Here is a 13369-nt window from a genome sequence, read left to right on the forward strand (position 1 = left end):
AAAAAAAAAAACGGTAGTGAGAGGGAGAACCATTTTCTTCAACGAAAGCAGAGATCTTCAGGGACATAAGTATGTTAAAAAAGAATTAACATTTGTTCAGTGGTAAAGCTGATTCACTTGTATCAGAAAGCTTGGAGTGTTTAGGAGGGTTTGCCTAATCTTAGTTATTCCGTACATGAGAGAGTCTTAATGGCGTAATTTTCTACTTTTTGTATTGAGCTTCCTGTGTTTCTTACTGCAAAATGAGAAAAGTTCTGGGAACAAAGGAAAATAAGGGACATTAGTTCCCCAAACATTAAAAGCCCATAATGCTCTTTGTATCCTTTGCGAATTTATTTTTCAGTGCATGGTGAGCTGACTGCAGGAGGTAGGCAACAGGTAGACTAAACAAAAGGATAGAAGAATCAGTTTTTCTCCTGCCCACCAGGGCTAACAGCAAAAGCTTATTAATTTGGGCTCTGCACATTAGAGATTTATGTAGATCCCAAGATCTGCTGAAGTTTAGCATTGCACTAAATATGAGAAAATAGATTGTTTAGCAAATTTGTAGTGTAAATAAGATCACAGGGAGGAATATTTTGTGGCCTAAAAAGATCTCTGTTTTTTCCACTGCTGAATAAAAATGCTTTGGTAGACTGTTAGCATATAATGTATATAATTACCTAGACACAATTGATTGATATCTGTGAAAGCAGTTGGTATGGAACCTCATTTCAGTAGCAGGTTCTCCTTCTGGCAATATATTGTTAGCTCTAATAACTATATGGTTCCTTCAAAGGATATAAAACTACTTACAGTATCAAAGCATTACATTTCTCAAATAGCATGACTAGATGACTTGTCCCGGGGTCAGAAGCCTCACTGGGAATGTCAAGATCTTTGTGGAACACCCCCCTGGAGTAGTTGGAAACCTTATGGTAGAACTCCCAAACCCAGGTCTATCTGCCTCATCCACAGAAATCTTATCACTTACATCAGGGTAATAGAAGCAGGTATTCATTATAATGCACTGAGCAGACATTTGGGCATCTGTTGCTTAATTCCTGAATTTCCTGAGGAGCTGGGGTGACCATACTTATAGATTAAAACTAGTTCAGCAAAAAATCCAAGTTGCTGGTTGTTCAGTGATGACTGGTTGCCGATGGTGTACTTGTTGGGAATTTATTTATTTTTTAAAATAATGAATATGTGAGGTTCAGTTGAGCTGGGAGTGTGGGAGTTGATATGTAAGTTGATGTTGCCTTCTGCCTCAGTCCTGGAGTGTCCTTGTCAGGTCAGCCATACAACTCCCTCGATTATGTGGCTTCTTTTTAATAAAGGACAGGACAGGCAAGAGTATCTTGGACTAACAGAGAAAGAGAGAATGGTTCCTGATCTTGTATTTTAGGAGTTTAGTCTTAAGAGCACCTCAGAAACACCTCCTCAATAGACGTATGTCTTTTTGTTGTTGTTGCAAAATAGACATGATCTCCTCCGATCTTCTGGAGAATTCTGCTATGTAATTTTAGGATAAAGACTAATGCCTGACATAATCTTCACAGACTTCACAGACCCTAAAAGTTCTCAAAAATATGTAGTGTACAATATTGTGTAACTCATTATTTTCAGAAATTTGTTGCTTTAAATATTTACTGTGTTACTATGCAAAATACACTATAATATGAACTATATAGAACACTAAGATGAAAATAAATGATTTTTGGTCTCATAGTGCAATTTTGTTAGTTTTCATTAAGTTCCAAATTAGTAAGATTTCACTGTTCATATGCAGTAGTTGGATGCTGTTCTAACCACTCTGGACTTTTATTGAGTAAATTTTCTTGCTTAAAAAATGATTGATAATATAGCAAATTTTTTCAGAGTGAGTTCTTTGGTCTTTTTAGACAGATTTATATGTTAGCTTTTGATTTCTGGATTTATTCCAATCCTACTGAAACAAATTTTGAGAGTTAATTCAGAAATACGAATTTTCAGTAAATAAGCTACTTGGAATGTTAAGGGACTTAAAGCTTGAGAATCATTGCTCAGGAATGAAAAAAAAAAAGAGAAAGAAAAATGAGGCAGCTGACATAGGCCCAGTTAATATTGCATTGGCAGCAAAGTACACATACAATTAAAATTAAATGAGGGGAAATAATAGCGTTTATCCCCTCGTGTCTCATCTCTATTGAAAAATTGTGTAGTGCTTCCACATACGTTTTCATCCTTATAGGCATTTTTCTTTGAGGAAGAATAAGGCCAGTGATGTACCTTATAATTTTCCATTTACATGACTCCTTTTGTAATTTAATTAAGAGAATGATTTGCTAGCAACTACTTAGTGTTAATTGTTGAGTTGAAAATATAGTCTCTAGTTCATATGGCAACTCAATGTAAGACCTCTGTTTCCTATTTTGGGGACATGCCAGGATAGATATGATGGATGTATGCAGTCACATGCTCACCCATGCAGTGTGACTTCATTGGGTTTCATGTGGAATTTTTTGTATTGCCAACTTTCTCTTACTCCTGCATTAATTTATATCCATTTAAGTAAATTAATAGTCTCATATTGATTCATCTGGCAGGGACAAGTTGCCAGGCCAGTGTGTAAAATGACCCCCTATGATATTCGCTCAGAAAAAAAAAAATGGTTTGTTTTGTATTATTTTGTTAATGCGTCTTGGGAAGCTATCATGTTTATTTATTTTGGTTCAAGTCACTGATGTTGATCTTTATCTAAATTTCTGTAACACACATATGCTAGAGATTAAAGGTGGGAAGATAAAAAAGTAAGGAGACATGTATAGAGAGGAACAAGGTGAGTGTAATTGGCAACTGGCTTACCTCCATTCATTTTTGCTGGGGGGTAGGTTATGAATTCAAAATCATAAGCAGATAACATTGTGGCTTAGCAGGCAAACCTGTGGCCTGCAATGGTGGCATCCCATATGGGCACTAGTTTATGTCCCTGCTGCTTCATTTCTGATCTGGCTGTCTGCTAATGACCTGGGAAAATCATGGAACATAGGCCAAGTGCCTGGGCTCCTGCTACACATATGAGAGATCTCCTGGCTTTGCCGTGGCCCAGTCATGGCCATTAAATCTATCTTAGGAGTGCACCAGCTGATGGAAATTATTTTTCTCTCCTTGGCCCCTGTAAGTTTGATTTTCCAATAAATAAATTAATTAATTTAAAAAAGATGTAGCGATAGTATAACAGTTTATTGAAAGATGTTTCAAGGGTGAAAGGGGTCGGTTGAGCGAGTACACAGCACTCTCTTCCTAGTTTAGACCTTTCAACTCTGAAGCTTGGTGATGTGATGACGAGGCACATAATTGGCATTTCTGCTTGACACCTGGGAGTTGCATTCCATTGGGCTCTTTGCAGATATAGCTACAAATGAGATGTTTCTTGTTTGACTGAGCTCCAATTTTTATTGGAATACTTTAAGTACCATTCAAACATTAAAGTTGACACACTTGTTTGGGTGAAGAGCAAAGACCAGGATCCTTGGTTTCAACCCTGGGTAGCATCTTGTGATGGAAAGATAGTATCATAATAATTCCAGGGGTACCTTAATATCCAGGGATGATAAAAATAAGAATAATAGAGAGCATTTTGCTACAGCATAATAGATGGTTTCAGTCCTCCCCTAGTATGTTTTTCACTGCTTCTGCATCCCTGAGGGTGAGCTGTGTCCTTATTTCCCTGATTCTCTGTGTTAACACTGCAGTGTCCCATGTTTCAGGTATTTCCCAGGTCCTGTGCAAACAAGAATGCTTGGTCACTTTAAAGTAAGCCATATTTAACTTAATTAGATGAAATACTTTCTTAAAAAAAGATTTATTTTTATTGGAAAGGCGAAATTACAGAGAGATGGAGAGACAGAGAACATAAGATTTTCCATCCACTTGGCTCTCTCCGCAAAATGGCCATAGCAACTGGGAGCTAAGCTGACCCAAAGCTAGGAACTGGCAACTTCTTTTGGGCCTATGCCAGTGCAGGGTTCCAAAGCTTTGGACCGTCCTCCTTTGCCTTCCCAGCCCATAAGCAGAGAGCTGGATGTAAAGTAGGCAGGACATGAGGCAATCCCCATATGTGATGCTGGTGCTTGAAGTTGAAGAATTAGCTAGTTAAGCTACCATGCCAGCTCCAGTGGATGGATGCTTTCTGACATGATACTGAGTTTTCTGATGGTCTGTTCTTTGATGAAAATCTATAGCTCTGTCTGTCTTGACTGGCTTTTTCAACTTGGAAGGTAGTGACAGCACAGGCATCTATTATGTGACAGTATCAGTTCAGTTGCCTGTTTAACTCTGATCTTGAGTGATGGAAGGATCTTGAGCATTTTTGTCTAGTGTTTCTTTTTCAGGTGAAGTAACTGAGGCCAGATACTGTGTTTAACTTAAGGTCTTGAGTTCACTGGGTTAGCTACAGAAGTAAACAGAACTTAATCTTGGTCCCCTGACTTCCATTATTTGCTCATTTAAGAGGCAGAAAGACATCTCACACACACACACACACACACACACACACACAGAGAGAGAGAGAGAGAGAGAGAGAGAGAGAAAGGTGGGGAGCAAAGGAAGGAAAGTGAAACAGAGGTAGAGACACAGAGTTCCCATTCACTGTCCCCTCTCTAAATGATCACAACTTCCAGGGCTGAAGCAGGGAGCCAGGAACTCTTTCCAGGTCTCCACTATAGGTAGCAGGAATTCAAGAACTAGAGCTGCTAATGCTGCTATGTGGGATCTCAACCAGCAGGGAGACAGTGTCAGGAGCAGGAGCAGGATATGGTATGGGGCTAACAGGCTAAACCACCTGCTCCGATCCCGTTCTTTAAAATCTTCCACATATGCTTTAGTTAATTTGCTTTGAGAAATTGAACAGCTTCATCTCAGAAAGGAGCTGATTCACTTAGTTGTGCTCAATTAATTGTTCCATGGTATTCCATGCAAGAGATTATGAATTAATATTAAGCAGCAGTGGTAGGGGCTTCATCCCCATGGTGAGTCTGTCTCTTGTAATCACAAACACTGTGATTTCTGGAACAGGAAGAGTTTAATAAATGTATATAATCCTGCAGAAGAGGTGTATGATCCTGCTATTTCTATTAATATCTCCAATTAATATTTTATCCTGAAATCAGAAGTAGCAAACATCATTTACTAATTACCTTTTCCTGTTTAGAATAAGAGCACGTAAATGTTAAATGTTCCCCTGAAAACTTGCATTTATTTCTTAAACCTGTATGTTATTTACAAATTAGACTCAATTTTCTGAGCTAGCCTCTGTATAGCCTCTCTTCTGTTAAAGCAAAATCTTTCTCTCTCTCTTGCTCTCGCTCTGTTTTTTTCTCTCTGAAACAGAACCTTAAAATTTAGCTTGCAAATTTAAAAAACCTGGTCATTATTTTCATTGGAAAATGGCAGCCCTGATGACTTTGTTAAAGTTTGATGTGTCTTTCCAGACTTAATTACGGATGTGAAAGTCTCTTTTGTACTTGTAGATTTGGGCAGGTCTTCTTAGTTTTGTTGAGATCATTATGCGCTATTTTTAATGAGTAACTTAATTTTCTTGACTATATGAAACATTAAAAATCTTCTCATTGATTTCTACTATTTCTCCTTGCTTTTAAGGAAATCCTAAGATCAGCAGTGTTTGACATTTCCAGGAAGATTAGGGCATTGAAGGGCATTGTTATGATGTAAATGCCTCTTTAGTTTGGTAGCTTATGAACAGTTACTGATAGCCCTCAATGCTATTATTTCAGAAGAATTAACCAGTGGTAACGGATTGTAGCTTTCTCAAGATAAATGTACAATTCAGAATTTCAAGAAGAAGGTGTTTTGGAGTAGAATAGACTAAGGCCAACTCAGTTTTTTAATGAATCTTGTTTTGTAAAAATGTCATTAGAATCTCATCTAAAAATGAGTCTTGTTGCATATTCTGACCTGCAGTCTATGCAGCCATATAGCAGAATTTGAATTGATGAGTACCAGTTATCTTGATTGTCACTTGTCTCTTTTTCTTTGATCAAGGGAATCATCCAGGATGGGAAAATAATTTTTATGCCAAATGGATACATAACACAGTGTCCAAACCTAAATCGCAGTAAGTAGCAACTTATATCATTCATAAACTTTATATTTCATATAAGTTGTTGATAACATCAAAGAAACACTTTGGAATATTTGCAGTGTTGATTTCTAAGATGGTCATAGTGAAAGAAAATGTCAATGAATATTCCTGTCTTTGAAATTTTAAAAAGATTAAAGATTAAAAATTTTAATTTGAAATGGGAAAGGGATTCTATCAGTACATTTTATAGATTGAGATGTAAAAAAAGTTTTAACATAATTGTATATATTTTGCAAAACTGTTTCTCAAATGTTTTGACTGACTGTGATGGTTTACATTTTTTGAATTACTTCTCAATAAGAATGAGTTTATTTTTAATTAAAAAATGTCTTGTTTCCATTTCAGTTAATTAGAACACTTTCTCTGTTTCTTCTCTTTCACTTGTTTAAAAGGGGAAAGTATAAAGATCAGACGTCTGATTTCCCTCAAATTTTAAGAATATAAGTTAAAAAAAGTAGTTTACAGTTACATGGCTGCTGTTTTAAATTTTTTAGTACAATATCAATTTATATTTCATATTTTCTTTATTGAGCTTGCCCAACCTGCAGTGATTTCTTAAGTCTGGTGCAAGGAATCATGGATTTACAAGACCTGCTGGCCAAGATGACTGCAAAAGTAGGTATCTAAATTTCACTTGTGCTGTTTCATTTTTTTTTCTCTGTCCTAGCTGGAATTGAGAGTGATAGTTATAATGGAAACATTTTTAGTCTTCGCATCTGCAATATTGTTGCTACAAAAATAATTTCTTCTTACTTGAAACAGGATCATTGACAGCAAACATAACCATGATACTATTAGCAAACACAACCATGACACTATTAAACCATATCAAAATGATACTATTAAACTATATCAAAATGTGTACTTGAAAAATGTTTGGGAGCAAAAGGCAATATGTATCACTGTAGATTTCTTGGGAATGGAAAAGGAATTTGCCTACTGGCTATTCAAGTAGTACTGCATGAGATGATATATGGTCGAAGCCAGTACAGTTTATAAACTAATGCATTTTGGATGTGAGAATAATTGCTAATAATCAGGAAGGGCAAAATAGCTTTTGTTAGGAACAGATTACTGTCAAGGGAGGCATTATATTACATTTCTAATGTATGATTTATTTTAGGGCTCTGCCTAAGTTAAATAGGGAACTGAAGTTTGCCCTTCAATACCTTCAGCTTTATTGTTCTGAATTTTTTCCTCCTCTCCATCATCCTCTTAACAAGCCTATTGTTGAAGACCTGCTCTTCACTGCATACTGTGTTAAGCACAGAGAGGCAATGGTGAACTAGACATGCTTCTATCCCAGAAATATTCCTACTAACATAACCAAAGATGTACACAATTAATCACTTTCATATGTATTCATAAAGTATAGATTCATAATGAAAAGCCCTGAGCCTTGTGGAAAAAAGCACTGAAAAAAAAAAAAAAGAAAATGAGGCTAATACTGCTGTTATGATACCAATCAGTTGTGGACATGAGTTCCAGCCAAGGGCAAAGAAAGAATTAGGTTGGGCCTAAGAGACATTAGAGTCTGCAAAAGGAAGAATTTTAATAACAGGCAAAATGATGCATTAATCCTGTTCCACCTGCAGCTGTGACTGCTCCTTGCCTTCAGCCATGGCATGTGGGAAAAAAAATGGTAAGTAAGTGTACAGGAGGCAGGGCTGTGCTTTGGGCTGACGGCTTCTGCCACTGACGACAGTTTTTGATTGAAACCGTATTTTTGACCAAACCAAGTGCCCTTTTGTCTGGAAGAGAGAGAGATGGAACCTGTTTGTAAGAAAAAGAGTGAGTCTTAGACTGGAGACATGATACCTTTTCATTTCAGAGTGCAGTGAAAATGTAAAATGCTGCAATTTGCCTTCCCAGCTTGTGGCATATAGAAGCTTTCAATTCATGATGTCTGGAGGAGCTTACTCTTAATGCTGTTTAATTCTATTTTAGTACCACCAAATTTTTGCCACCAAATTTTTGGAAAAATAAGCATGCCACCTAATCTTAGATGGCTGGGATCTCTGTTCTGCAACCTCATGAATACCGGTTTTTCCTCATTGTATGGGACATTATTCTTTTGTTTTAGCTATGTATTAATCCATAGTGAACTCTATACTCAAGACAGCATTATGTAAAGTGCATGCTTGTAAAACATAAGGTATTTAATTGTGGGCAATAGTAAACAGAATGGTTGAATCTACCTTCCAAACCCTCTCTTTGGTAATTTGGCAGATTTATTTGTCTGTTTCTCCAAACTGAATTGAATTATAATTCTACGACTGGGTACTTTGATTTCTAGTGCATAGTTTTGCAGTCTATGATAATCTAAAACAAGAGTTGGCATTTTTTTCTATGTAAATGGTCAGCTAGTAAATTTTGAGTTTTGCAGATTCAGGAGCAAATTTGAGAAGGTTATGTATATGCTGATTTTATTTCAACATAATCATTTATTATAATCTGAAATATAACCATTACAACTGGCTTCTATACACCTCAAGATGGCTATAGGGTACTATTCAGCTGTCTCGTGTCTGTTTTCATTTTAGTATTTAGCAGTTTATAGTGTTGAAGCATAATTTTGCTGAACTTGGCCGATTTTAGGATAGTCTAAACTGGCTTATAACTTTAATGAGGCATATGTCAACAGTTGAGGTGCAGAACAGTTTTAGGAGGGGTGTACAGAGAAATCTTCAATACCTTAGTGAGGAGTAACTAATAATTGTGTCCTACCTAGTAAGGTATGTGTGAGTCCATGCTGACTATTTCCTGTCTGGTTCTAAGCTTTTCTTGTTCAGATCAGCACAGCACTGGCCATTGTGGTCACTTGGGGAGTTAACCACAGATGGAAGATATTTCTCTGTCTCTCCTCCTCTCTGTATATATCTGACTTTGCAACAAAAATAAATAAATGTTTAAAAAAATAAACTTTGAAAAAAGAAGAGAAATTTGAAAAAAATAAAATATAACCATTAAAAAGTGTAAGAAAGTATCTAGTTCATATGCCGTACAAAATCAATAGGACACACTTGACCCGTGAACTTTGGTTTATGAATCCTTGCTGTACAAGAATAAGGCTTAAGGAAAAGGATCTTAACTGGCCTTGAGAGGATGTTTTCCCAGAGACTGCCAGGTTCACATTGGTTATGTACCAGCTGCTTCCAGCCCACTCCTTTGACTCGATGACCAACAAGAGCCCCCGAACTATCACCTACTGTTTGGCTGGATTTCCTGAACCATCTCCATGTGCTGCATATGTAAAACCAATCCCAATTTCATTCTTCTGAAAGCTCTGCTGCATAGCAGGCAATTGATTCAGATTGTCACAGGTTTCTCTAATGCTCTAACTCTCTTCATCTGTAGATTTCATTGGTTTAGTATCTGATTTGTACATTAAATGACTGTTCGCACTGGGAGTGATGATAAGTAGCAGTGCTTTTTTTTCTGCTGAACAAAGTTTCTGCACTTGTCTTAGAAAGATTACTAAATACTTAAACAGCTTATATCCTAATATATTTTAATTGTTAGGTACTGAAAAGATAAATTGAAAATATTTCGTGATATTAATGGATCTGGTGAACTTCGTAATCAACTATAGTTTTGTCAAGAGTTTTGATGGTGACAGATCCAGCTAATATTGGAGAAGTACAATATTAATGGTTTCTGTCCTATAAATTTTACCTTTTGTGTTCAAGTAATTTAAATTTTTGTCACATTAATGATTTTTCACCTTTTAATAATATCAAAAGTGAAACTATGCTTTCCTGTGTGAATCTAGAGAAATATATCATTAGGATTGCAGCTGTTATAAAAAGATACATAGATATTTTAGAGTGATAATTATCAGTGCAGAGAATAAATGACTGTAGTACATTAAGAAAGGAGAAAATCTATACATTCTTCATTGGACATTCACTATATATTCTATTTGCTTAAAATTTTAATGTTGACTTTAATCTTCACATTACTGGTACAGGTGAAGTTCTGTTTATTAGCCGACTTTATAGATGGTGATACAGATTGGGTAACCTTTTTTTTTTTTTTTTAGCAAATGACAAAGGAGGGTCTTGAATTCATGTAAATACTGAAAGTTGAATCATGAGTGAAAATGGTTTTGGTTGGATAGGAGAATCAAAAGGGGTAATAAAGGAATGACTAAAAGAAAAAAGAAAGTGGATGTAGCCGATAAGTGATTGGAGATATCAACAGGAGGAGAAGTGACCGGAGAGGAAACGGGGATTGCTTGTTTGATCACTGCACTGAGCTGGGCCGAAGGTTTCATTGTTAACTATTGGGAATGAAATAGAGGAACCTAGATCTTGTAGGCATTTTCCTAGGAGGAAGGCTAGGGCAAGATCAAAAGCTTTTTGCTCACTGTTTCTAGCTACCAGCTGGTTGATCCCTTGAGAGTATGTGGGATTCTTTGAATTCTGGCTTGACACTGTATTCTGCCTGGACCACTCAGGCCAGCCTTGTGTTACGCTGTTTGACTAGGAATTTTCAGACCACAAAGACTGATCAGATAAATCCATAGTCCTAGAATATGCCCACTGAATTCTTAAGGAGATTTCTTCAAAAATTACTGTCTTTTAAATTCCTTCAAATAGTACCTAATTAGTATTGTTTTAACTATACACTGTGATTAACATATTTTATTGTGAGAAATTGTCTGTGTTGTCATTTATATATATTGTCATTTGCATATATATATTGTCATTTATAAGGTAAGCTACTGACTCAAAATAATATTACTTTGAGCACCATTTCTACATCAGTAAGTGAGTTGACCAAGCCAACACATTGGAATTTTGGGACCATGTTCAAAAATGCAAACCAGTCCTTCCAATCTTACAAGGTTCCTGTATAAATCAGTTGTCAGTATAATGTGCAGTTTTTAAACTACAATAAATTACTGTAAAATGACACAGATGAATCCGTAAAATAACTTATCAGTTAAGTGTGAATGCTAAAATTGAGGGTACAGCTCTAGAGGCTCCCACCTCTGTATGAAAATTTATCTAATTCACCTTAGGCCAACCTTGTTGTCTAACACTGCTTGCTTCTTGTATAGCTGATAACGAATGCTTTACGAGAAACCCTCAGTTGTAGGTCAGTTTTGGTGCCAAGTTGACTGCCAACATCCCTGTTATCAGTTTGTTATTTCAAACATTTTTTATTTAGATGTTGAATGTAGCATTTTGATGAAATCATTGAATTCCTTTGGGCTATCTAGTCTGCCATCTTGGCAAAAGCAGAATTATAGTTGAGCCTCTTGGCATGTTGAACATGTCTGGTGGTATGTGGCAAACCAGAAGTTAAATATGGTTCTTGGATACAAAAGAGAATTCTATAGGACGAAATGTATCTGGACCCAGATTTCTCCTTTTGTTAAATTAGGTGACTGGGACAAGGTTAAGCTGATGGCATTTGAACTATAATTTGTAGGTTTGGTTTGATTAAGATTGCCACAGAGTCAGGTTTATCATGGTGGAAACAGCAAATTCACTTTGGGATTACACTGGTATGATTATGTAGCTCAGTTTTGCATATTGTGTCCTTGGGTATTTGTTGCCTGAGTAACTCATTTGACTTTCCAGTTACCATTTCTCCTTAAGATGGTAAAATGGGGATATTGATCCTTGGTTTTAGAAAGATTCCAGAAGACCAGGCAAGTGAGGTTTGATGCATGGCTTACAGTGTGCATTTAGAAAATGGTACCAACTATTTGTATGACCCCCCTATAAAAATGTGTACTTTTTCTGATGGCTAGGCTTCACAAAACTAGCAGAATTTGTGGATTAATTTTGGAATCGTGCTAGAGCTAAGCTGTAAGAGGTCTTGGAATGAAATGCAGCATAGTTCTAGGTCATAGTGGAATTATGAAGCCCTTGCAGGTGGCAAGTCTGTTACACAAGTTGGACAGGAATTGCTGGCCAAAGTCAGATCAAACCAAACAGATGAAGATATCAGATCAACTCAGGGTCTACCTGGGAGGTCTTCTTTTAGGATTGGGCTTGCTGGTAAATGACTTTACCGTTGCTTATTACAAGATGTCATGAGACATCTTGCACTTCCATTCAAGGGACAGAGGTCATGAATCCTCTTGAGAAATTCTGCATTTTGGCAAAACTATACTTTTTTCCATGGGAAGATTACATAGAGAAGTTGCCTAAAATAATATGCCTGTTTTAGGTCTTTAGTTCTGTTAGTGACTGAAGATTCCAGCAGTATCTTGGTGTACTCCGGAGTTCTTCTGGCTAGTCTTGACATTGAGTGAACCACCTATCTACTTGACCAAGTACATTGTGGTGGTCCTGCTCTTGAACTCCATCTTTGCTACGCACTTATGCTACCTTCAAGATCATGTGTAAGAGACACCGGAGAAAAGGGTGTGGATTTTTTTCTGTTTAAATCTTTGACAGATCTATGTAAGCAAATCAAGTAGTACTGGGAGTGGCATTGAAACTTGTAATCTATCTAATTTTGAGATTTTCATTATTTCCATGAACTCAGTAATGATTTTCCCATTAAGCTTGAAGGTTTAATAAAACAGATATTTTTTTCCTTTCATATAAAAACATGTCAAAGAAATAGTATTTCAAAGATTTTTAAAGCAATATACCAAACCACTGAACTGTTCAGATCTATTTGTTGGCCTCACTGTGGAAAAGACTAATGCTCTGTGTCTTTGAATACAGTAAGAATGAATGATTGGGCCTGGCATGGCAGCGTAGCAGCTGAAGTCCTCACCTTGAATGTGCCAGAATCCCATATGGGTGCTGGATTTTAATCCTGGCGGCCCTACTTCTCATCTGGCTCAGTGCTTGTGGCCTGGAAAAGCAGTAGAGGATGGCGTAAAGCCTTGGGACCCAGCACCCCTGTGAGAGACCCGGAACAGGTTCTGGGCTCCTAGATTTGGATTGGTTCAGCTAGGGCCATTGTGTCGACTTGGAGAGTGAATCATCACATGGAGGGTCTTTATCTCTCTCTCTCTCTCTCTGCATATCTGACTTTGCAATAAGAGTAACATCTTTAAAAAATAATGAGTGATTCAGTCCATGGTTGCTTAGATAAATGCACGAACAAAAATTATGACAGAGTACAACTTTACATTGCTCTATCTATTTAGAGTCTACCGGCATTCTTAGAGAAAATGGCAGGTAGTATAGAAATATTTTTAAAAAGTAAATTTGTTTAAACTGTAATACCAGTGACAGAAAATATAATTCACTTTTGATTCAGAATTGTTTT

The 13369-nt window shown here is 36.7% G+C and overlaps 1 protein-coding gene across 3 annotated transcripts in view; it reads left to right on the top strand.

Annotated features, from left to right (window-relative positions):
* Positions 1–13369, top strand: part of NELL1 (neural EGFL like 1) — an 824967-nt gene that overhangs the window by 177848 nt on the left and 633750 nt on the right. For all 3 annotated transcript variants that reach the window (XM_040980278.1, XM_040980279.1, XM_040980280.1), the window contains 2 exons: positions 6025–6097; positions 6657–6739. In XM_040980278.1, the coding sequence (XP_040836212.1) occupies positions 6025–6097; positions 6657–6739 (156 nt within the window). The remainder of the gene's footprint in view (positions 1–6024; positions 6098–6656; positions 6740–13369) is intronic.

This window comes from Ochotona curzoniae, unplaced genomic scaffold (assembly GCF_017591425.1).
Source record: "Ochotona curzoniae isolate NIBS_2020 unplaced genomic scaffold, NIBS_Ocur_1.0 contig_3432, whole genome shotgun sequence".
In the NCBI taxonomy this organism is placed as follows: Eukaryota; Metazoa; Chordata; class Mammalia; order Lagomorpha; family Ochotonidae; genus Ochotona; species Ochotona curzoniae.